This window comes from Somniosus microcephalus, chromosome 14 (assembly GCF_052327205.1).
Source record: "Somniosus microcephalus isolate GS21.2 chromosome 14, FLI_Smic_1.0, whole genome shotgun sequence".
NCBI lineage: Eukaryota > Metazoa > Chordata > Chondrichthyes > Squaliformes > Somniosidae > Somniosus > Somniosus microcephalus.
Genome location: NC_141000.1, coordinates 70,368,595 through 70,390,500, shown reverse-complemented (window position 1 = coordinate 70,390,500; position 21,906 = coordinate 70,368,595). Strand labels below are relative to the sequence as shown.

General features: G+C 48.0%; 1 protein-coding gene across 2 annotated transcripts in view; it reads right to left on the bottom strand.

Moving 5' to 3' along the window:
* The window catches only part of tspan7 (tetraspanin 7), a 161,540-nt gene that overhangs the window by 32,555 nt on the left and 107,079 nt on the right, over positions 1–21,906 (bottom strand). For both annotated transcript variants that reach the window (XM_086006633.1, XM_086006632.1), the window contains exon 2: positions 231–419. In XM_086006633.1, the coding sequence (XP_085862759.1) occupies positions 231–419 (189 nt within the window). The remainder of the gene's footprint in view (positions 1–230; positions 420–21,906) is intronic.

Here is a 21,906-nt window from a genome sequence, read left to right as displayed (position 1 = left end):
CTCACCACATTTTAAATAGCACCAGCCCACCACCTTCACCAGAATGTCAGACTTGCCAAGATGCTTGAATGCCATTTTTTAAATTACATTCTTAAATTAGCAGATGAACAGAATTGCAATATTAATGTCACCAATATCAGTTGAGGTATATAGATCCATTTAATGAAGGTGTTTTCAGATATGCACAGCATCAGTGTTTAAAGTAATAAAACCGTTTATGTGCCACTTACCAATTTCAGCATCCATGGGCTTCCACGACATGTTGCAAAGCAACCAAAGAGGCCAAAAACGACAATGGTAGTGCCAGTCCCAATGAGTACGTACGGGGCATTTGTGGAATTCTCAGCGACGAGTGAGATGTAAGTGCCTAAGGTAAGTTTACCCCATACTCCAACAGCCAATAGGACAACGCCTGTTATCTGCAAAAGAAGAAAACGTCCATCAACATACAGTGAACTTTTAAAGGGGAACTGCTACCCCACTTTTTAAGAATATGAAAAATCCTGCAAGAGAACAGAGTGCATTAAAATGAAGCTCCAATTATCCCAGAATAAGACAGTATTTAGGGAGAGACAAGCAATGAGGCAGCTCCAGTGCTCCAAATTATATGTCTCTTTGATGAAACAATTTACAGGATTAAACCCCAGCTTTAGAAGAGCAACCCATACAACCACACCTATCAAAGGCCTGGGGTTGTCTGGCACAGCCTGATTTAAGTGGTGAAAAAATAGCTTGTCTCTCTTGCACTCACAGGACTGATAATTCGGTGTTCAGTAAGATGCTTCTCCCTCTTTAATGAAAGAGTACGAGAATGCCATTTGTAGGAGGGTTATCCCAGCATTCATAATACAGGTGAAAAAACCACGATCAAAAATATAGCTGCTTAATGGCCTCTGATTGCCACTGTGATTTTGACCAAAATTATGTTTTTAACTTTAAAACTTAAATTTTTGGTGTGACCTTGTACAGGCTGTTTTTATGCTTACTAGTGGCCTGCCTAACAGTATACTATTGCATATATGCCTATTTTATACTGCATTTCTGGTATTCCACCCAAGCAAATCTTGTAATGACGTGAAATTTGCAGAATAAAAGCAGCATACCTGGTGTAATACAAAAATCAGATGCCTTATAGGCTTAAGAGGTGGGTTGCTATGATACACTGAGATGTGCAAATGCAGACTGAAGGCAGCCTCAAGGCCATCTATGCAGTCATAAACAAGTGAACCTGATTTTGGTCATTTCTTCCTCATTTTTGTTGATTCGTTGGTCCAGAGGTTGAGAGGCATGCATTCTGCACCAGCCTCATTGACATTTCATACAGCATTTTGCTTTGTTGTCTTACTGAATGGAATAGTCAATTGAAAGACATTTCAAGGTATATATACGTTGACTGGAATCTTGATCAGGTCTGATTCACTCCTCAGAAGGGACCATTTTTCTTGGCTCTGCTAAGAATGGATAATGTCTAAACACTGCATAATGTTGGCCTAGAAATTGGGTATAGTCCCGTTTGAGGCGTTAGAACTGGCGCTGCGCAAAGTTTATAGCCAGACGAAACTTATCGCTGCCTGGCGAGATATTGGGTTGCATCGCCCCCAAAGGGGATTGAGGCGCGAACTCAGACGTTGCACGGGGCTCCTAAGGCGCAAAACTTCAGGCGCTACCCAATATCGGCGCGGACGGGCGCAGCGCAGGTGATCTCAATTACCGGAAACCACGAGACTTCCAGGCGCCGGCCAGCTCTTAAAGGGATGGGTCAGTCAGCCTGAGCTGCTACACTCAACGCCCTGTAGGCCTCAGAATCGGCGCTCGCCCTTCTCTGGCGCAATAAACTTGGTGAGGATGGAGAAGGTGAGACAGAGAGCAGAGCGCTTCAGCACTGAGGCTCTGGACCAGTTGGTGTCTGCAGTTGAGCGCCATCGAGATGTTCTGTATCCTGACAATGGCAAGAGGCTGAATCAAAAGGCTTACCGACGGTCTTGGAGGGAAGTTTCTCAGAGGGTCAACTCCAACAGCATGGCGACCAGGACCCCTGTTCAGTGCAGGAAGAAATTCAACGACCTCACTCGGGTCGTTAGGGTGAGTGTTGGCTATGCAAACTTCTGATCACAGAAATCACAGAAACCACACAGTGCAGATAGAGGCCATTTCAGCCCATCGAGCCTGCACCGACACATATCCCACCCGATCCCCATAACCCCTACACCAACACATATCCCACCCTATCCCCGTAACCCCACGTATTTAATCCCCCTAACACTAAGGGTCAATTTATCATAGCCAATCAACCTAACCCGCACATCTTTGGACTGTGGGAGGAAACCGGAGCACCCGGAGTAAACCCACGCAAACATGGGGAGAATGTGCAAACTCCACACAGACAGTCACCCGAGGCTGGATTCGAACCCGGGTCCCTGGCGCTGTGAGGCAACAGTGCTAACCACTATGCCACCGTGCTGCCTGATTCCCTCCATCTGCACCTAACTTCGAGGACCCTGTTGCCATGATGCCCCAATGGCCATCTGTCAGCAAGCACCCATGGCCCTTTCTGGGCACACACATGGACATTTCACTCAAGGCCACATCTAAGGGCCCTTGCACCATGGGGGGCATGAGATGATCTCTCAAGGCATCATGTAAGGGCCCTTGCACCATGGGGGGCATGAGATGATCTCTCAAGGCCTCATGTAAGGGCCCTTGTACCATGGGGGGCATGAGATGATCTCTCAAAGCCTCATGTAAGGGCTCTTGCACCATGGGGGGCATGAGATGATCTCTCAAGGCATCATGTAAGGGCTCTTGCACCATGGGGGGCATGAGGTGATCTCTCAAGGCATCATGTTACAGAACTTCCCCTTCTTTCCCCTGCAGTCCAAGCTGGTGACGATGCGAAAGGAGCAGCGTTGAACTGGTGGCGGACCTCCACAAGTGGTCACTCTCACGGATCTCAAGGAGAGAGTGCACCAGATTCTTGGAGGACGTCTGTCTGGTCCTGTTACCACTGCAGCTGCCGACCCCATTCTCGACAGCGAGGGTAAGGCTCTCACCTTTTGCAGCTGTCTCCTTCCACTTGGTCCCCCCGCCAGCATGCTTCCTCAGTGTGCCGCAATCTGCCATGCCTTTCCGCCAACCTATCCTTTTGCTAAAGCCACTCTTCCACCTCCCTGCTTTCAGATGATGCATCACCAACTGGGGCTCCACGCCCTGAAGCTGCCAGTGCCAGTGCCTCCGGAGGCAAGGATCAGGAGGAAGCCGGACCATCCATTCCAATCTCAGGGGAGCATACACATGTACAGACTGGGGATAGTAGTTCCCTGGAGGGAAGGGGGGGGGGGGCTCTGAGGATCAGGCAGTTGCCGGAACAAGCGGCATGCAGCAACGCAAGGGGGGTAGGCAAGTTCGGCCACCGTCTCCCCGGAGGGCAAGGCAGGTAGTGATGACTGCTGCACAGAGTGCAGAGGAGGTGCGTCGCCTGGCTGAAATGAGCACCCAGGCCCGGCTCAGGCACACTGAGCTGATGGCTGCAGTGGGGAGTATTATGTCCGTGTATAATTGAGACACGGACTGCAGGAGTTGGTTATAACAGGTCTTTACTGAGTGGAGACAACCTGGAACTACTATGCAAAAGTTACTACACAGGCTTATATACAGGGGTGGTCACTACTGGTACTGCAGTATACAGGGGCTGCAGAATATAGTTCCTTCTGCAAAGTACATACACTACAATTCCTCCCCTTTTAGCTAAACAGTACATAACATTCGATTAATAATTAAATAACATATTTACAATTACAGTTGCTAGATACATTAGTTGAAGTTAAGCAATTATAAGTTCAGTCTTTGAGGAGGCTTCCTGATTCTGTCTGGATAACGCCTCTTTGGGGTAGCAGGTTCTTCTGGCAAAGTTGATTCGGGACCAACGTCGTTGTTTGGTTCGTCTGCTTCCAATGTCACCGATTCTGAGGTAGATGCAATCGGTACTTCGGTTTCATCACCAGGTGTATCGGATCGTGGTATGGAATTGACGTTTTCCAGTGACTCTAGAATCTGGTCAGCATGGCGTCTTACAATGCTCTCTCCAACGTCCACGGTATACATGAGAGGTCCTTGCCGTGTACAGATCGTTCCTGGCTGCCATTTCTCTGTGCAGTAGTCCCGGGCCAAAACTGGTTGACCTATCTTAAAACTCCTGGTCATCCTTTCATTCATATTCTGGAACTGCCTGTTCTCCACATCTCTTCTGATGTTTGGCTTAACCAAATCCAAGCGGCATCATAGTCTTCAATTGAAGAACATCATGGCTGGAGTTTGGTTGGTAACTGCATGTGTCGCATTCCGGTAGGCAAACAAGAAGTTATCCACCTTGTGTTGTAGGGGTATGTCTTCATTACACATTGCCTTGATAGCCTTCTTGAATGTTTGAACGAACCTCTCAGCCAATCCATTGGTGGCTGGATGATATGGGGCGGATGTGTAATGCTTAACACCATTGTTCTTTAAGAACCTCCGGAACTCTTCAGACACAAACTGTGGTCCATTGTCAGAGCAAATCTGTTCAGGCAGCTCATTCCTGGCGAATATGGTTTGTAAGACTGTGATAGTTTTTTTTGTGGTGGTTGAGGACATTTTTATTACCTCTGGCCACTTTGAATGTGCATCCACCGCAATTAAAAACATCGAGTCCATAAAGGGACCAGCAAAATCAATGTGCACCCTTTGCCATGGAGATGAGGGCCACTCCCATGGATGTAGAGGGGCTTGTGGTGGGGTGTTTTGGACCTTCTGGCATCCTGTACAGCTCTTGGTCATCTCTTCGATTTCTCTATCGATTCCCGGCCACCACACAAACGCTCTGGCTAAGTTCTTCATTTTTACCCCTCCCAGATGACCCTCATGAAGCTCATTGAGCACTCTATCCTTCAATTTGGGTGGAATTACTATTCTGGATTCACACATCAAGGTTCCTCTGCACACTGACAGCTGTTCTCTTCTCGGCGAGAATGCTGGCAGCAGTGGTTCGCCATGTGCTGGCCATCCCTTCACCGTTAAATCATAGACCCAGGAGAGTGTCGGGTCATTTCGTGTTTCCTTTTCTATGTTTGCATTCGTCACAGGGAGACATTCGACTATGGTCGAGTGGAATATCTCCACTGGATCCACTGCAGGTGCTTCTTCCACCGTCGGCAACGGTAGGCGCAACAATCCATCAGCATTCCCATGCTGTTTAGTTCCTTTGTACTCGATGTCATATTGGTGTGCCCCTAGGAAAAGGGACCACCTCTGTAGCCGTTGTGCTGTCATTATCGGTACGCCCTTCTGAGGGTTGAAAATGGAGACAAGAGGTTGATGATCAGTAGTAGAGTAAATTTCTGACCGTGCAGGTAGTGATTGAACTTCTTCAACCCCCACACCAGGCTGAGGGCCTCTCTGTCAATCTGGGCGTAGTTACGCTCGGCTGAAGTTAACGAGCGTGACGCAAAAGCTATCGGCCTCTCTGAACCATCAAGGAATTTATGTGACAGTACCGCTCCAATGCCGTAGGGAGACGCATCACACGCCAGTCTTATCAGTAGTGATGGGTTGTAGTGAGCCAATACTTTTCTTGAAGTGATTAGGTCCTTACTCTTCTGAAAGGCCCGCTTACATTCATCGCTCCATTTCCAAGCTACTCCAGTTTGTAGTAGGGCGTTCAGTGGGTGCAGAATTGTGGACAAATTCGGCAAAAACTTATGGTAATAATTCACCAATCCGAGGAATGACCTCAGTTGTGACACATTTTCAGACGCTGGAGCCTTAACTACTGCTTCAATTTTGTCAGGGGACTTATGTAACCCCTCTTCATCAATCACGTGGCCACAATACGATATCTGTTTCTTAAAAAACTCGCACTTGGGGCGATTGGCTCGTAGCCCATGTTCACGTAGTCTAGTGAGCACCTGCTCTAGGTTGGCAAGGTGTTCACTGTCATCTTCACCTGTCACTAGGATGTCGTCCAAGTAACACTGAGTCCCCGGAATCCCTTGCAGGACTTGTTCCATCGCTCTTTGCCATATCGCCGGAGCTGATGCTACTCCGAATACCAGTCGATTATACTGGTAAAGACCTTTGTGAGTGTTTATCGTGAGATACTTCCTAGAGGATTCTTCAACCTCCATCTGCAAATATGCTTGTGCTAGGTCAATTTTTGTAAAACGCTTCCCTCCAGATAGTGAGGCGAAAATATCTTCTATCCTTGGAAGAGGATATTGTACTGTGTGAAGGACTGGGTTCACCGTCACCTTGAAGTCCCCACAGATGCGAACCTTCCTTGGCTCCTCAGACTTATTGTTTAACGTTTTCTTCATGACAGGAACGATGGGTGTCACCCACTCGCTCCAGTCTACCTTAGATAACACGCCTGCATTCTCCAGATTCTCCAGCTCTGCCTCGACGGCTGGGCGAATTGCATATGGTACCGGTCTTGCTTTGAAAAACTTGGGAATTGCATTCTCTTCTATTTTTATCGAGGCGGTTACGCCTTTAAGAGTTCCCAGTTCTTGTTGAAATACCGCTTTGGCGTTAGCTAAGATTGTTGACAATCGTCCAGGAGTGACGTCGTCATCCTTTTTACCAGCCACCGTCAGTGCCTGAATGGAGTGCCAGTCTAAACTTATCTTTCTGATCCATTCACGTCCCAATAACGGTGGTCCACCATCTTGCAGTATGTACAGATACAATTTCTGTATTTCCTTGCCGTTGTATTCGACAGGCACCCTTATTTTTCCTCTGGGGTATACTTTTTGCCCCGTATACGTCTTCAAGACAATGGATGTCTCTTTCAAGGGCATGTGTGAGAATAGCCACTCGTAGTCTCGTCGATTCATGACGGTCAGAGCTGATCCTGTATCCAATTCCATTTTGACTTGGGACCCTGCTATCGTGAGGGTGACCCAAATGGTTCAGTGATCCTCTTTTGCGATTACGTTGTGAAGTTTGAGACAGCTTAGTCTCTTGTTCCCGGATTCACTATCGCTCATCTGGTCTTCGGAACTACTGTCCGTCATCTTTTGTACTTTCCTGTACTGTTCCTTAGTAGCCTTTTTGTTGTCGTTAGTCTTCTTCCCAGACCTGCAAACTCGTGCAATGTGTCCCATCTTTCCACATTGCCTGCATATTTTGTCCTTGGACCAGCAGTCCTTCTGGTCATGGGTTGTTCTGCCACAGCGATAACATTTTTCAAATCCCCATGTCATTTCGTGGGTGCCGTATTCCTGTGGCTTTTGCTGTATTTCCGCAGCTCCCCTTGCTGCTGCTTCGTATGATACTGCCACGCTGAAAGCCTTATCTAGCGTCAGCTCTTTCTCGGAGAGTAACCTCTTCTGGGTTCCTTCACTCAGGAGTCCACAGACAAATTTGTCCCGTAGGGTATCTGCCAGTCCTGCTCCGAACTGGCAGTGCTTTGATAGCTTGCGTAGTTCCGTAAGGTAATCAGCATTGCTCTCATCTTTATGCTGATTTCTCCTGTGGAATTTAAATCTTTGCTATCAGCAGCGGTGTAGGATTTAGGTGTTCCTGTAGGATATCAACAATTTCGTTAAAACTCTTCGCCTTCGGTTTGGCTGGAGTAATCAGGTTCCGCAATAGGCCGTACGTTCTTGCGGCCATTAAGTTTAGTAGTACCGATGCCTTTTTCTCATCGGCTACTTCGTTTACCTTGCAATATACTCGACTCTTTCCACATACGTGGTTCAGTCTTCTATTGCATTATCGAAGGCAGTGATATTGCCAGTCTTCAGCATCTTGGAAATCTAAGATGGCGCCTCCCGCGCTTTGCCTTCTTCCCCGATTTAACAAAATGGCGCTTCCCGCGCTTTGCCTTCTTCCCCGCTGGATTAAGATGGCGCCTCCCGCGCTTTCTGTCTCCTCCGCTGCTGCTAGCGCTGTTGCTGGCGTTTTATGCCTTGATGGCGACGCCCTATGGTCTTCACACACTTCCCCCCGCGCTGCTGCTAACGCCGCTCTCCGCGGTTCCCGTGGCAACTGCAGCTCCTCGCGGCTTTCTGCGCTTCTAATTTTTATTATTTCCCCGTCGTCGGAGCAACCCTGCAGGACACTTGCCTCCCTCTTCTCGGGTCTGTACGCTGCCCGGCTTCGTAGCACCGGCCGTGCCCTGTGTGCTCCACCCTCTCTCTCTCTCCTCTTCCCGACAACGCTGCTCGGCCCCGTTGAAAAGCCACCCGATCGAGCTCTAGACCGCCGCAGCCCAGGAAGGATCAGTGTACCACCTGCCACCAGCCCGATTAGCTGAAACACCGACAGGATAACCAAGCCCCGCTCTCGACAGCCTCTCCTGCAAATCTTCAACTCCGATGAATCAGAGGCGGATGCCCACGGTCGATGCCCGTTTCTTCTGTTCATTTTATTTTTTTCTTTCTTCCTTCTGGCCTCGACCTCTGATAACTTCGCTTCAGGGATGGATCCCCATGAGGTGGTGCAGACTGTAGGTAAGTTCGGATCTGCTCGTCGCCAGTATTATGTCCGTGTATAATTGAGACACGGACTGCAGGAGTTGGTTATAACAGGTCTTTACTGAGTGGAGACAACCTGGAACTACTATGCAACAGTTACTACACAGGCTTATATACAGGGGTGGTCACTACTGGTACTGCAGTATACAGGGGCTGCAGAATATAGTTCCTTCTGCAAAGTACATACACTACAGGGAGGATGCCTCAGTCAATAGATACACTGGCAAAGAGTGTGTTGGACTTCGGGGCAACAATGGACAGGACTCTCCAGGGCAACAATGGACAGGACTCTCCAGGGCTTCGGGGCAACAATGGAGAGGTCTGTCGAGGGCTTTGGCCCAACAATGGAGAGGACTGTCCAGGGCTTCGGGGCAACAATGGAGAGGTCTGTCGAGGGCTTTGGCCCAACAATGGAGAGGACTGTCCAGGGCTTCGAGGCCGCTATGGAAAGGACTGTTCAGGGCTTCGGACAATCCCTGGAAAGGTCTGTCCAGGGCTTGTCCGAGGCAGTGGAGCGGTTGGCACCGGCCTTGTCCGAAGCAATGGAAAGAACTGTCCAGGGCTTCTCCGAAGCACTGGCACCTGGCTCACAGGTCCTCACTGCTGCCACGCAGTCACTTGCCGGCCTCGTCCACACCCAGATTGAGGCAACGCGAACTCTCACTGCAGCCACCCTATCTGCATCAGCTAGGATCACCCCGGGCCCTTCCAGTCCTATACAAGGCCAGGAATCAGTGGAGCATGCAATTGTGGCGGATGAGCCGAGCCGGTCCCCTCAGAGAGCCAGTGTGTCGTCCGACAATGGTGCAGGTGTCCTCTCTCGGCAGGTGACCATTCCACATGCCAGCGCTGGCACGTCTGCAGTGCAGCTGCCACCACCTGCAGGGCACACTGCTTCCAGCCATGCTCAGATCAAGCATCCTGTGTCCGCACCCTCCAAGCCCAGAGGTCGGCCAGGCCGTCCCTCAGGGGCTTCTGTGCTTCCAGTCAGCAGGCGTCCCCCAGCCTTCACCCCGCCACTGGGGTTCAATTACGTAGGAGCAGCAGGGAGGGAAGGGGCCGAGTGCGAAAGAGAAGTCGTTCTCCATCAAGGGGCCAGCAGTAGAGGGAGGTGCTGAGATGTTTCTTTGGCTTAAATCAAGGAGACCCTCACCTGTTGGAATTGTTGGAAATAGTTTGTTTAGTTTTGCGGCTTTGCCGAAGAGTTAACTGTTATTTTGTTAGTTATGGTTTCTGTTGACATGACGTTGTTTTGCTGTAATGAAAGACTTTTGTGACAATAAAGAGAAGTTTAAATGTGCTATGGTGTACGTGACTAATTACAGTGATGCTGGCCTTCAGAGGCTTTCAAACATCCAAAGTGCGCAGCAGTTAAGACACTCATCATTCAGCCAGAGGGGCCTCGATACGAGTCCTCATGAGCCTGTGACGGATGGCCCTTCCACTTTCAGGAGCCCTTCCATCTTCCTCCTCCTCCTCATCCGCATGCTCCTCCTCCTCCTCCTCCGCCTGCTTCTCCAGGGTCAGAGGGAAGGTGATGAATTGACGCCTTCGCCTATAAAGGGTAGCTGTAACTTGCCGGATGCAGCAGTGGACTGCAACCTGAGAGATATTCGCGATGTCCCCAATGGCTCACTGAAAGGATCCGTTGCCATAAACATTGAGGCCAACAGTCAGTTTAGCGGCCACCGACAGAGAGCTCATGCACTGTAGACGCGGCTGCAGATCCTCAGCAAGCAGGTGGCACAGCTCAGTAACAACGTCCATCCCGAATGCACACACTGCTCCTCCGACATGTCAAGGTATGACACCTGCTGCCTAAAGACCCTCGCAGCATACCCTCGGATTGGCCGACCTCCATTGCCCCTCCTCCTTCTGGCCAATCCCGGCCCTCTCTCCCGCCGTCTCTCTGCCCCTTCATAGTGTTCGGCCATGAGGCCGTCGCCCTCCAAAGCATCTCCCATTCCGATGCCAGTTGGTCAAAAGGCTGTTAGGTCTAGTGCTCCAACTGCTCCGGACAGGTTTGAGGGTCTCAAGTACTCTAATGCTAAATTCCAAAAACTCTGCTCCACAGTAGCTCACCAACTCTCTCCACCAACGATCGCAATGAACAGGCCAAGTGGCTGAAGCTTCTGTACTAGAGCTGTCCCCTTTAAATAGCGCCCCCCGACTCCGAGAAAGGCCTGCTAACGCTCCTTCGAACTGTCACTAATAGCGCTAGGCGTAAAGGCTCCGGGCGCCACCCAATATCCGCTCAGGCGCCCCTAAAAGGCGTTGCACAATGAAATGACATCATGATCTGCTTGCGCTCGCGGGCGCGCGCAAACACTTAGCACAGGCGTTAAATATATAGTCAATATGGGAGTTGTCGCTATCTTCATTGCGCCCGCCCCAACATTAGGTAACGCCCCAATTCTCGGTCTCTTTAGGCGCTAACCGCTGGCGCAAACAACCGAATTTCTAGGCCAATGTTTCTTACAAGAATCTGAGCAAGATTTGAATAATGATCTAGGTATAATTTGGAAGAATATCTTTGTTTAAAGAGTGATTTCAAAGTTAACTTTTTCAACCATCACTTCAGTTAATGAATGAACACTGCTGAAAAAAAGTTTGAAAAATAACAACTGATCAAATCAGTTGCAGTTTTGTCAACATGTGAAAACACACATTAACATTCACTTCAGTTTCTAAAATAAGCTTTCCATTGCTATCAAAATCTTCAGTTAACAGTTTCACACTGACCATGTTTCACATCTACAATCTCAAATCAGGATAGGATGAAAGTGAGCAGCAGATGGCTGATAGCGAAAAGACCAAATGAGTCGGAGAACTTTCAAGCTTAAATAGCAACTAAATAACCTGAACTTGAGACAGAGAGAGTACAAAATAGTTGTGCCAATGTTGTCGACATCACTTTTGCTAACCATGGTGTTTGAGACAGGAAGTGAGTATTCCTATAAAAGTTAGAGAGGCACAGTCTTTGCTGGAAAATGTTTAGAAAATCTTTTTTCCCCCCCTGCATTCCCCAAATATGATCACACAATGATGTAACATGTTAAACATTACTGCAGAAAAAGTTTGATGAAAGTTGTAAATATAAATAATGTGTGTATACAGATGATAAAATCAAGAGCATTGACCCTGAATGATTTCTTCCCATATCTGGCCTAAGGTTGCTCAGGGCAACTTATGTGCCCTCGTAACCATCTTGGTGGAGAGCACTTAACTCAGCAATGACCAAAGGTCGAACCCCAAAAATCCCAAACTGCATTCCTTATTTTACATGCTTCCAATAACAGACCACAGTGGTGTATGGTACTGACTAGTAAGCACTGGTTGTTTCAATGATTTGATTGTCCAATGCAAGTGTCTGACTGGTACCACAGGGATAGTGGCCCTGTGTGTAACCCAGAAAGTGAAAAAGCAATTACCACTGTCTGGCGCTTCCGACCCAAACTCGGACAATGCAGCCTTGATTAAATTTTTCTATGAAAGCTTTGCATTGTTTCAGAGTAATCATTTATGCTGCAGTTGAGATTTTTCGTATAAATTATATGCAAATCTTTTACAAAATATTGCAGTGCTTTTGATAAGCAATATTTTGGCAATATTTTCTTTATATGGCACAACTTGGTGCCTGTTTTTAAACAAATCGATTACTTTTGAGTTTTTAGAGAAACCAAATTTCTGGTGAATAATTTTTGTCAGCATTTCTGAAGGCTGAGCATGTGAAAACATGTTGTTGCAACGTCAGTGCCCAAGCAAGAAAAGACACTTACAACTTTTCAATCAGAGTCACTTCTTACTAACTGTTGAATTGAAAGTTGACAATAAAATCAGCAGCAGTTCCTTGAAATGTTCAGTTTAGACCAGTATTAAAACCCTTGTAAGAAAAGAACATAGTCCAGGACATCATACAGTCTCATGTGAAACCTTCACATTTGACCTGGTAATGCTGAGTGTATCCTGTGGGGGCAGAGGTGAGTTAAATTCCATCTGGAGGGCTGGCAATTTAAAAGGATGCGGGGCCGGTGGGATGGTGTTGTCTGCCAGTTTTTCCACTGGTCCCTCCTCTGAGCGCCAATCGTACTGGACACCAGCAAGATACTATGCAGCAGTGGAAGTGGGTCCCACAGGGGTTTCCAGGTTGGGGTCATCGCCTGGAAACCCCTATAATGTTCTAGAAGATTGATTCTTGCAGAATTTGAATCGGCCCTCTGCTAAAGGGAGCCAATTCCACTGGCAATAATACTTTTTTGCCAGTCCTGCTCTGGTGCCACACTTTCCTTTAGAAGGTGCCTAAGATGCACCGATGCTGGCATGAGCATCCACTAGATTTATTTAAATTCCCTGACCCGATACTCCGGCAGAGACAGGCTGTCAGTCCACTGGTGGACTGGAATTCCTGGTCCGCCACAGTTACAGGATCACAGATTATCACAGTCTCAATGTTTAAGCTTGCACATGAAGAACGGTCACTAAGGTACTCGAGAGCTGTTGCTGCTCGTGGACCCATTCCCCAAGATGAGTTACTGGCTTTAGGCCATAGTAACCTACATTTTAGGTCATAATACAGAAAACTTACTAAACTGCTAGGAAAAAAAAGTATAGGCAAATTAATGGGTTGAAAATCAAATGATCCTTTTGCTGAATGTGTGGAGGGGTAAGCATTAGAGTGATATTTTTAGTTTAAAAAAACTCAGTTGGGTCAAAACTGAAAGCATATAATTCCTTTAAGAGATTGACATTATGAACTCTGACATTATAATGCATGAACAGAAGTTTATGGCCAGTAACAAAATACATGATTTGGACTCATTTTCAATAGGGCACGTTCAACAGAGAAATAGAAACAGCAAAAAGGAATGGACTTCTGAGCAAAGTGGAGGTGAAAACCTTGGAATCATTTATGAAGCAGCTAGATGCAGCAATGGGCGGGAGGAGGTGTATTAAGGTGGGTCGAATGTCTTTCCTCATCCATAAGTATTTTGTGAAAAAGAAAACTGTGAAGTGCATCACTTACAATGGTCGGGTTGAAATTTGGCAAATGCCAAGGCCCCGATTTTCTGGCCGCCGTCGGGCGGCTTTTCATGCGGCTGGGGGCTGAAAATCGGCGAAAAAGCGAGTTGGGACCGCCCCCCGCCTGATTCCCCGTGCCGTCCGACTTTCGGACTGCCGTTTCCCTGCGCCCCGCTTCAGTCCCGGCCGCCGCTGGCGGGACTGGTCGTCGGAGCACTAACAAGCAATTATCTGCTTGTTGAAGTTGATTTTCCTGTGCCGTTGCGACTTTGGGGCTTTCCCCACCTGAAACCCGCCTGCGGGGAACCCCGCTGCTGAGAGCTGGTGTGAAGCTTGCTAGCTGTCAGCTGCAGGTAAGGAGAAGCTGCGATTTAAAGGGCCAGCACCTGTATGTTGAAGGACCTTGTTGTTGCAGGTTTGGGGCTACTTCTTCAAGGCTTAGGCACAGCTGTGGAAGGTTGGAGCCTCACACACTTCTCCAATGCAATCTCCTGGGAAGCCCCTCTCACCACCCTCACTCAGCGCTTCCTCAGCGGAGGCATCTACGAGAAGCGTGGGATGCCTTTTTTTCCTTCTCTTCTTGCCATTAGAGGATCTCCAGCAGCAGAGGCGGCAGCAGCAGAACCAGGAACAGCAGGATGAGCACCAGGAGCACCAGGCTGCTGCTCACTCACCTGAAGCTGCACAGGCCAGAAGGGGCCAGCGCTTGGAAGTGGCTTGAGAGCACCTTGCTGCGCTTTAGGGGGCCATGGGGACCCGTATCTGCACTGGCAGTCCTACTCAGAAGGACTTCCATGAGGATCTGGTTTCTCTGTTCAACAGATGGCCAACGCTCCTCAAGAGATGTCATTCTCTTATGTGCACTCACCATGTTTTCCGTACCCTGGCGAGTTATCTCCTGCATGGAGGTTGCCAACCTTTCCATGGTGATGCGTTCATGCGCCAATGACTCCACAAAGGCTCTGCTCATGGCCGCTATGGACTCCTCCATTCGCTCCACACTCGCAGCGACCCTGGAGACAAAACCTGCCAGAGACTCCTGCATCTGTGCATGGAGATCCATCACCTCTTCTCTTGCGGATGGATCCAGAGGCAGAGGGTCGACATGCAGCGCAGCTGAGCTGAGCTGGCAGAGTCCTGCGCCCTCCGACGAGGACTCTCCACTGCTGTCCCTGTCTCCAGAATCTGCTGAGGCTCACTTGTGAGCTGTGAAACACCAGGTGACAACACTACTCTATGTCCCGAAGGTCCCCCCGAGGTGTGAGTGTCTGCGCTGGTGCTGGGTGCGCTTACTTCTGCTGACGCTGTGCCCTCAGAAGTTGGAGCTTCCTCTGAGGAGTCTGGCTGCACAGCCTCTTCCTCCTCCACAGTGAGGACGGGGGCTCTGGATGTTACTGTGGGGGAGTAAAGGAAGGAGATAGAGATGTAATGCCAAGGTTCTTCTGGTGACTCCCAGCAAGTTGGCATCTGCTGACACCTGCATCCATGCAGCATTGGTCTCAGTGGGAGGCCTCTTCCTCCCTGACCTAGGGAAGAGGACCTCCCTGTGGGCCCTAACCCCATCCAATAATGCCTGCAGTGAAGCCTCGTTGAATTTGGAGGCAGCTCGGGGTCTGGCACTGCCCACAGCTGCTGCAGGCTCCTCTGCCATCCTGTGTGGTTCGTTTGGAAGCCTTCAGAGGATGCAGTGCTTGCTTTGGACCTTGAAAGCACCACGAATGATGACATCATACTGTGGGGATTTCTGACTCGAATTGGACAATTAGCAAGGCTTCCCACATGCTGGGAATTAATTGGCCACTTGAGGGGAAAATTGCGAGGAGCTGGCTGACACTTTTTTATGTGTGTCAGAAACCCCACATTCGGGGAAATCTGACCATTCTCCACACAAGCCGAAAATCGGGGCCCAAGTGTTTACAAACACAACAATGTCTAAATTTATCCCTCCTGCCCAAAACATAATTTGATTCTCTGAATAAGATTTCAACCTGCCCCCCACACAGAAGAAATAATCCCAACTACTCACACCCCTTCCCACAGAGAAAGAAGTTGTTCCACCTACCGTCCCTCATCCAAACATCTACCAAATATTCCGGCCATCAATCATAGATGTCCAAAATCCCAAACAAATCAAGTTTACAAAATGGCATATTTCTCAACACATGGACACACGTTTTTCAAGTTATGGAAATAAAGCAATTGTTTTTTGATTTTGCATAATCTCCGTGGTATTTCAAACAATATTATTGTGAATATTAATGGAAGATTTAGAGGGATCCATCAGATAGCTGTGTATTTTTTATACTTTGGCACCATCTAATGGAGCTTGTTTGTAATTACTTTAAACCCCACTAATGCTTTATCAACACATCTAACTTTTTAAAGTATGGTATTCTTAACCTTAAAACGATTTTAAATTGATGTGTTTTCTCAGCCCTTACAATAAAACAAATCTGAAATTTCAGATAACTTCACAATTATAACAAGCATTTGATACTGTACAAGTATTCGGCCTTGAACATTTTTCTTTTACTGGGGAGAAGGAACAACCTTCGGGTCACACATACAAACAGAGAACATTTAGAAAACTACAATGGATTTTTGAAATGTTGGATAATAACTTTGGGTGAATGTAATAGACCAGAATGGAAGTAGAGATCCTGCTGCTAATTTGATAGTGATGAAATCTGCTAGTTTTGTACGCTGTGCTTTGTTTTTAGAGAACAAGGTTACTGAGCTCATTGTAGTTGTGGGAAATGTTATTTTTCACCTGAGAAACATGATAGTATAATCTTATGCCACAATATTTTGAAATAGCTAATGGGTGTCTGGACTGTTCTGTATGTTTTGAGCAGATAGGCCTGCATGGGAAATGGATAAGAAAGTGAAATCTGTGGGAATAGACAAGATAGTATACAAATGCCTTTGTAGTAAGTGCTGTTGGGAGGAACTGAAAACCTGGGAATCGACAGCAGACTCCCCTGGTAGAATAATTATCAGAAATGGAACAAATGTTTTTGCTGATAAAGTGCCATGGATAGGAGGGACCCGTGGATAGGAGGGACCCGTGGATAGGAGGGACCCGTGGATAGGAGGTACAAGGGCAAGTATTAGTTCTACAAGAAGAGAAATCTCTGTTTTGATACTTTCTCTTAGAGAGTGGAGAACAGTATAGCTGGTGAGACATGCTGACATAATAAGAAAGGGTATAAAAGGATAGGGTCTGCACCGAGACTGAAAACTACAGTGAATCCTGCATAGAAGAAAGAAACCTTGGTTGTTATAACTCCCAGGGCAGAGATAATATCACTGTGTTCACTGTTACCTGAATGAGAAGGTTGCCTTATAGTGGAATGTTCTCATTCTGGTCTGACCAATGTTGCTGCTGTGCTGGTATACCGGAGGTCTGTCATAAATTATGATTAAAATGATTTTCTGTACATATATATGTAGTGGTGTCCGATTTTACAGGTCTGAACCCAAATTATATTTAGAGATACGATACACGATTTACTAAACCGGAGTTTCAGACAGCAAAGTAGCATTGAGGATTATGGGGTGGGGTTGGGGGTCATGACCTGGTATTTCGTAGGGAGAGTCTGGATTGGTGGTGGGGCGCCACTCACCAGTGGTGATTGATACTCAGGTCCACGTGACCCGTAAGAGTGTCTGGGTGCCAGTGGGTTTATACTTCATACTTCAGCTATGTGAAGAGATTAGAGAAGCTGGGATTGTTCTCCTTAGAGCAGAGAGGTTAAGGGAAAATTTAATAGAGTTGTTCAAAATTATGAGGGGGTTTGATAGAGTAAATAGGGAGAAACTGTTTCCACTGGCAGTAGGGTCAGTAACCAGAGGACACAGATTTAAGGTAATTGGCAAAAGAACCAGTGGGGAAATGAGGAGATTTTTTGTTATGCAGCACATTGTTATGATCTGGAATGCACTGCCTCAAAGGGTGATGGGAGCAGATTCAATAGTTACTTTCAAAAGGAAATTGGATAAATACTGGAAGGGGAAATAATTGCAGGGCTATGGGGAACGAGCAGGGGAGTGAGACTAATTGCATAGCTCTTTCAAAGAGCTAGCACAGGCGCGATGAGCCGAATGGCCTCCTTCTGTGCTGTATGATTCTATTTAAATGTGAATACAGATATTAGTTGATTTGGTCTAATGAATGTGGTAATTTTTGCTATCTTGAACAGAGTTTGGTAATATAGCATGAGATTATGTTAAATTCATAAGATTACTGCAAGTGGGTTAATGTTAGCTCCTTGGTTATACATCTTTGTGAGGACAGAGTACAGAATGGCTTCATCTTCTGGCCTGTAGGAGAGAAGGTCTGATTATGGGACCACTAAGACCGTAGAGCGAGAAAGCCATTCCAAAAAACCTGAAATAGCAACACCCAAATTTCTCTCCTTCCTTTCTTGAAGCCACTGACTCATGCTAGGATACAGTTCCATAGGTGCCAACAAATGATCTCAGCCAAGCAGCCACTTTTCACGTGCAAGCCTAGCCAGTAAGTGTTGACAGATTGTTTAACCATTCGTGACTAAATCCAATCTGTCCTTACTGATGTCCACACATGTACATTTTCCATCTAGAAGCCATAGAACGGTGATCAAGAACTGAGCCCCTTGTTGATTTTTTACCTTTCTAACCCAAGACACTGAAGGGATCAAACAGATAGGCCGAATCAATGCACACTTCCAGCAGGTTACAGCACAAAAACATTTTGAGCTGAAGGGTGCAGGAAAAGGTCTTATAACAGCGTAGGCCGCAAGATGCCCCACTCCAGCAAAATCTGGCTTGATAGCTTCGGATTTGTATGGTTTAGTACCATACCCAGCAGGGCACATACCCTCAGCTATTGGGAGGGGGTAGCATGAGCACTTATTCTTTCATTTTATTAGTGACAGCACTTTGTTGAAAACCTAATGTGCAATAAATTATAAGTTGCTGACATTTCTGAGGCAGAGAAATCATTGCCTACTCCTACACAACAGCTGGATCATTTTCTTTGAAATGAATCTTACGTTGCTTGCCTGACAGAAATCTATTCATCACAGGTTTCAAAAAATATAATTAATTATAAATAAAATGGGTTAAACTGGTTTCTTTTAAGCTGAAGAGGTTGATGGGTTTTGGTGTTAATGACAGGAAAACTTGCTCAGGAGGAAATATATTCTACTGAATTTCCCAATGATCCCTCAATGTAATAAACAGGGATGCCCGTATCTCTGTTACTCTGATGAAATGCTGGATAGAGGCGGTGTGGGAGCAGACATTTTTGTGCAGAACGCCCCCTCGCGTGTCATCACATCATGAATAAGCAGCAGTGGGCTGAAGGTCACGATTGGAGGATAATGCCTTGATGTCACATTTGGGGGGAGATCGATACGATACGTATGCTCCCACACTGCCTCTTTCTAGCAGCTATCTTTGTAACACCATAGGCTGCTTTAAAGCAGGGTTCCTCATAAAAGTTTGTCACCATCCTCCGCTAGCTTCACGACGACATGCAAGCCGTGATCCTGACCAACGGTTCCACCACAGACCCAATTCACGTACGTACCGGGGTCAAGCAAGGCTGTGTCATCACACCAACGCTCTTTTCGATCTTCCTTGCTGCAATGCTCCATATCACCCTCAGTAAGCTCCCCATTGGAGTGGAGCTAATCTACCTCCATCGCCTCCAGTCCAGATCCAAGGTCGTCCCATCCTCTGTCATCAAATTACAGTATGCAGACGACGCTTGTGTCTGCGCACACTTGGAGGTCGAACTCCAAACCATCGTCAACACCTTCACTGAAGCATATGAGAGCATGGGCCTTACACTAAACATCCGTAAGACAAAGGTCCTCTACCAACCTGCCCCCGCCACACAGTACTGCCCCCCGATTATCAAAATCCACGACGAGGCCTTGGACAACGTGGACCACTTTTCATACCTCGGGAGCCGACTGTCAACAAGGGCAGACGTCCATGACGAAGTCCAACATTGCCTTCAGCGTGCCAGTGCAGCCTTCGGTCGCCTGAGGAAGAGAGTGTTTGAAGGCCAGGACCTCAAACCCAGCACCAAGCTCATGGTCTACAGAGCAGTAGTGAATCCCACCCTCCTGTACGCTTCAGAGACAAGGATCATGTACAGCAGGCACTGAGGAGGCGGCCCTAGAGATCGTTGGAGCCGAGGAGGATCTGGAAGTGGGGGATGGACAGACTGGTGCATTAGAGCAAGCTGGTGACAATAGTTTTGCATCTCTCTCATTTACATTGCATGAGTATGGCTTCTGATGCTCATACAGATTGACTTATGATCATCTGCACAATTCCATGTGCATGCTATGTTAGTATCACGTCTAACTCATGCCATTACTCCCCCACAGGACCATCGACAGCCCCCCTTCCCCACTGTCCAGGAGGAAGTAGAGGAGCCAGAACACTCCTCAGAGGAACCTGCAACCTCTGAGGGCGCAGCGTCAGCAGAATTAAGCGCACCCAGCACCAGCGCAGATACACACACCTCGCTGGGATCTTCAGGAGATAGAGTAGTGTTGTCACCTGATATATCACAGGTGGAGATGGACAGCAGTGGAGAGTTCTCGTCAGAGGCCGCAGGGTGTTCCCAGCTCTGCTCAGCTGCATGTGGACCCTGTGCCTCCAGGTCTATCCAGAAAGAGAGCGGTGCTGGAACTCCAGGAACAAGTGCAGGAGTCTCTGGCAGGTTTTGTCTCCAGGGTTACTGCGAGTGTGGAGGCAATGGCGCATGAACGCACCTCCATGGAAAGGATGGCAACCTCCATGGAAATGATGGCTACCTCCGTGGTAAGGATGGCTACCTCCGTGGTAAGGATGGCTACCTCCGTGGTAAGGATGGCTACCTCCGTGGTAAGGATGGCTACCTCCGTGGTAAGGATGGCTACCTCCGTGGTAAGGATGGCTACCTCCGTGGTAAGGATGGCTACCTCTGTGGTAAGGATGGCTACCTCTGTGGTAAGGATGGCTACGGTAGGAGGAGAGGATGGCTATGGCCATGGAGGAAATAAGTCGCCAGAGTCAGGAAAACATGGTGAATGTTCAGAATAGACTGACATCTCTGGTGGAGCGATGGGCAGCTATTGAGCAGAGAAACCAGAGCTTCATGGAAGTCCTTTTGAGTAGGACTTCCAGTGCAGATACGGGTCCGCATGGCCCCCCTGATCTGCAGCAAGGTGTTGTCCAGCCACTTGCTAGCACTGAAGTGGGGCTGACCCATGAGAGGGATGTTGGTGGCAGGCAACAAGGAAGTGGGGGCTCCTTTCCAAGTGCTCACACTCCCATGCCACTAAGTAGCCCTTGGTCAGAACCCCACCAGAGTCCTCACCCAAATGAGATGGGCATCTCAGCCCCTGCACAGATGCAGGAGGAGCAGACTGTTGCGGAGCCCTCAGAGGCTCGCAAACCCAGAGGATGCCCGCCAAAGGTGTTGAAGCAAGAGCAGCATGAAAGTGAGCAAGGTGCCTCCACGTCTGCTGAAGCCACAGGGGAAGCACGATGTAGAAGCATGCGTAAGAGGAAGATAAAGCACAATTAGTCACAAGGGTAGTCACTTGGTTGTTCTGTTCTGTTGTATTTAATTTTTGTCATTGCCATCCTTTTGTGCATTGAATAAACAGAAGTGATGGCAAACAGTTGAAGTTCTGGCCTATGTGATCTGGGAAATGGAACTTGCACATTGAGGGCTCAGGGCGACTTGCATTTGTAATGATGGTGGTCAGAGTGATAGGAACCCACAGGTTCCTGTCCATTGTCTATGGTGTGATAAGAAGGTGCCAGCCACATGTGTTTGATTCATCTACCTAAGCGAATCTGGCAAAATTAGTGCATCCTGGGCAGCAATGTGCTTGCGTGCTGCTGCAGCTGGCTCATCCGCCTCCGCAAGGTCCTCTTCCTCCTCCTCCTCATCTGAGGAGCGCTACAATGCCAGCCACATTTCGACCAGATCCATCATCGAGCAAACCATCGGCTATGCGCTGAGCCACTTGTTCCTCAGGCAGCTGCAAGCCACGATGGTGTGCGATGTTGTGCAGTGCACAGCAGGCCACAACGATTCTGGAGACCCTGGCTGCTGAATATTGTAGGGCTCCACCTGATCTGTCAAGGCATCGGGAACGACGTGGAACATGCTGAAAATGTGGTAAAATTTAAAAGGGCAGGCAAAATAGTATTACACAAGCAGTTAACAACCAGTTAACTGCCTTAAGGGTCTATCCCGCTGCTTGGTGGTGGGACCGAACGGGAGTCTGCGAGCCCGCCTTTGGCAAAGTTGCACGGAGATGGGATGACGGCGGGATCGGAACGCGCTGGCATTTTTTTTACAAATTCACCGCCTGACCCG